The 2,980-nt window shown below is 37.9% G+C and overlaps 1 protein-coding gene across 2 annotated transcripts in view; it reads right to left on the bottom strand.

The window, feature by feature from the left end:
* Positions 1-2,980, bottom strand: part of Vps53 (VPS53 subunit of GARP complex) — a 182,014-nt gene that overhangs the window by 155,579 nt on the left and 23,455 nt on the right. For both annotated transcript variants that reach the window (XM_008828753.3, XM_017797063.2), the window contains exon 3: positions 486-535. In XM_008828753.3, coding sequence (XP_008826975.1) covers positions 486-535 — 50 coding nt within the window. The remainder of the gene's footprint in view (positions 1-485; positions 536-2,980) is intronic.

Genomic DNA, 2,980 nt, shown 5'->3' with positions numbered 1-2,980 from the left:
TAGCCACCATGTGGGTGCTGGGAACCGAACCCGGGTCCTCCGCAAGAGCAGTCAGTGCTCTTAACCACTGAGCCATCTCTCCAGTACCATGCTCTTCTTTTTTTTTTTTTAAAAAAAAATAAGTACATTTATTCAGTAATAACGATGCATTAGTTTTTTGTTTGTTTTGTGTGTGTGAGTGTTATGCCTGCATGTACGTCAATGCCCTCATGTCATGCAATGGCCATGGAGGCCAGAAGAGGGTGAGGGATACCCTGGAATTGGAGTTTTAGACAGTTGTTAGGTACCATGCGGGTTCAGGAATCAAATCCAGGTTCTCTGCAAGAGCAGCCAGTGCTCTTCAATGCTGTGCTAACTCTCCAGCCCCAAAATATTTTTTTTTAATTTGAGAATTCAGTGTTTTCATCAAAAAATGTGATTTAGGCATGATTAACTAAATTAACAAAATACTTTTCATTAATTAACAATTACATGTTGTTACTTACCTTATTTTCAGTCTAATTTTGTTCACAACATCATCTATATTTGCCAGAGACTACAAAAAAAAAAAAAGTGCCAGCTGTTATTTCACTTTCTAGAAGTCCTTTCACAGGGAAATGATGCACTAAAAAGTTGTTTATGCATCTCAAGAAGTCTAATCTTACAATATGATACAACATTTGATATTTTTAAAACCTTTATCTTTTAATTTTTATTTATTTTGCATGTATATGTGCTAGTGCTATGCCTGTGTATATGTATGCATGTTTGCATATTATATGAACACATGTATGTGTGTACAAGCTAAAGGTTGGCATCAAGTGTTTTCCTCAATCACTCTCCACCTCATACATTGAGGCAGGGTCTCTCATTTGGGCCCAGAGCTCCCCATTCTGCTGGTGTCCCTAGCCAGTTTGCTCTGGGGATCCCCTGTCTCTACTTCTTTAGTGCTGAGATTACAGGTACACCACCATATCCACCATTTATGTGGGGATCCAAAATCCAGCCTTCACAGCTTATGCAACAAGTGCTTTAAGACTCACTGACCCATCTCCCAGACCCTGATTCTTTATAAAAAAAAAAAAACAAAAAAAAAAACTAAGCAGTAGTTGACAACCACTGCCAAATCTAGCTTGGCACCTATTCCCTTTTATAAAGTTTTACTGGAACACAGTCATGCTAATTCATTTCCACATTGCCTATGGCTGCTTTTGTGCTACAATGGCAGAGTTGGGAAGTTATGACAAGCACTGCAAGACTTATACAAAGCTTAAAATATTACCTGGATCTTTACAGAAGGTTTCCCAATACCAAATATATAATACAATAAAATACAGCAAAGAAGAAACAAATGATAACAACCATGTCAAAATGGATGATTCTTACTAATATGATGCTGATGAACAAAACCGGAATCAAAGGTACATACTGCAGGACTGCATTTACACAGTTCCAAAACAGGTGAAACTATTCTCTCAGGTTCGAAGCCAAAATAATGGCTATCCTTGAGGAAGCTACTGATTGTAAAAAGTCAAGAGAGGCCCTCTGAATATGTAAGTTTTTATTTCCTGATCTAATGGATTTATTAATTTTGTAAAAATTCATTGTTGCTGGGATTAAAGGCATGTGCAGAGGAAGGCGGATCTCTGTTGAGTTCAAGGCCAGCCTGGTCTACATAGTGAGTTCCAGGACAGCTGGGGCTACAGGAAGACCCTGTCTCAAGAACACCAAAAAAAAAAAAAAAAAAAATTCATTGTTGCTCACTTAATACTTGCATGCTCAAGCCAGGAATAATGGCACTTACCTGTAATCCCAGCACTCAGGAGACTGAGGCAGGAGGACCATGAGTTGCAGGCCAAACTAGACTACTTAGTGAGACCCTTTCAAAATAAAATTATATACCCCTCAATAATATATTATGCCTCATAAACAACTAAAATTATTTTTATGAATACAGATCCATTAGGAAAATGTCTGGAAGAGTTGTAATACACCAGTGGTTGTAATCCACAGTCTGAATGAATAGTTTTAATCTGTGAATAGACTTAAATCTTTTTTTGCTTATGAGTATTTTGTCTGCATTTTAATTACTCTGTATTGACTCTCTACTGCTACTGTATTGTCGAGTTTTAAGAGAATGAAAAAACAAATGGAACACTTCCAACCTGAGATAAGTGTGATGAAATGGTGCCCCCTAGTGGAAGCCATAAAATAACAACTTCATAGCACCCTTTTAACTCAACATTTTGTTTTCAAAGTGTAATTTTTTTATTATTTTTTCTTTTCTTTTTTTTCAAAGTGCAATTTTTATAAATCCTCTTTTCATCTTCCCAAACAGATTTTATCTCAGGAGGAATTGGAGGTGGCAAGGAATTATGCTTTTAAGTTGCTTATGGATCACTGCGGCAGGAGGACGCCACTTTCCAGGATCAGACCTGCGATGTCCTTACAGGGCTGTTCACACCTCCTTCCTTTCTAAGCCAAGGGTTAGTCAGAACTTTAGAAATCCAAGAATAGTCAGCCTGAAATAAAGGTGAATTTTAGAAGAGAAGTTACTTTAGTCGAAAAATCCAATTCAACTGGATTGAATTTAGAAAGTTAATCACTTCAAAAATGGGTTGAGTATAATTTAAGTCATCACCCATGTGGGTGCAGCAGTTGAGCTGCCATGGGACCTGGGGCTCAGCTTACCTCTACCACTTCCAACTCAATGAAGGGAAAGCTGTTCAACTTCTCTGGGTTTCTATTTCCTTATAAGGAAAAGAGGCATAACAGTTCCTGGCCAACCTGACTCTGCTCAAACCCACTCTTTCAAATAATAATAAATGTATATATTTTATGTATATATTAATTTTTTTGGTCTTTTTGAGACAGTGTCTCCCTGTAACCCCAGCTCACCTGGAATTCACTATGTAGACCAGGCTGGCCTTGAACTCACAGAGATCTGCCTACCTCTGCCTCCTGAGTGCTGGGATTACTTAAAGGCATGGGCATATTCTTG

The sequence above is a fragment of the Nannospalax galili genome, unplaced genomic scaffold (genome assembly GCF_000622305.1).
Source record: "Nannospalax galili isolate Female #2095 unplaced genomic scaffold, S.galili_v1.0 scaffold212, whole genome shotgun sequence".
NCBI classification, from domain to species: Eukaryota; Metazoa; Chordata; class Mammalia; order Rodentia; family Spalacidae; genus Nannospalax; species Nannospalax galili.
The sequence above is the reverse complement of the archived record's forward strand: the minus strand, read 5'-3'. Positions and strand labels throughout refer to the sequence as shown.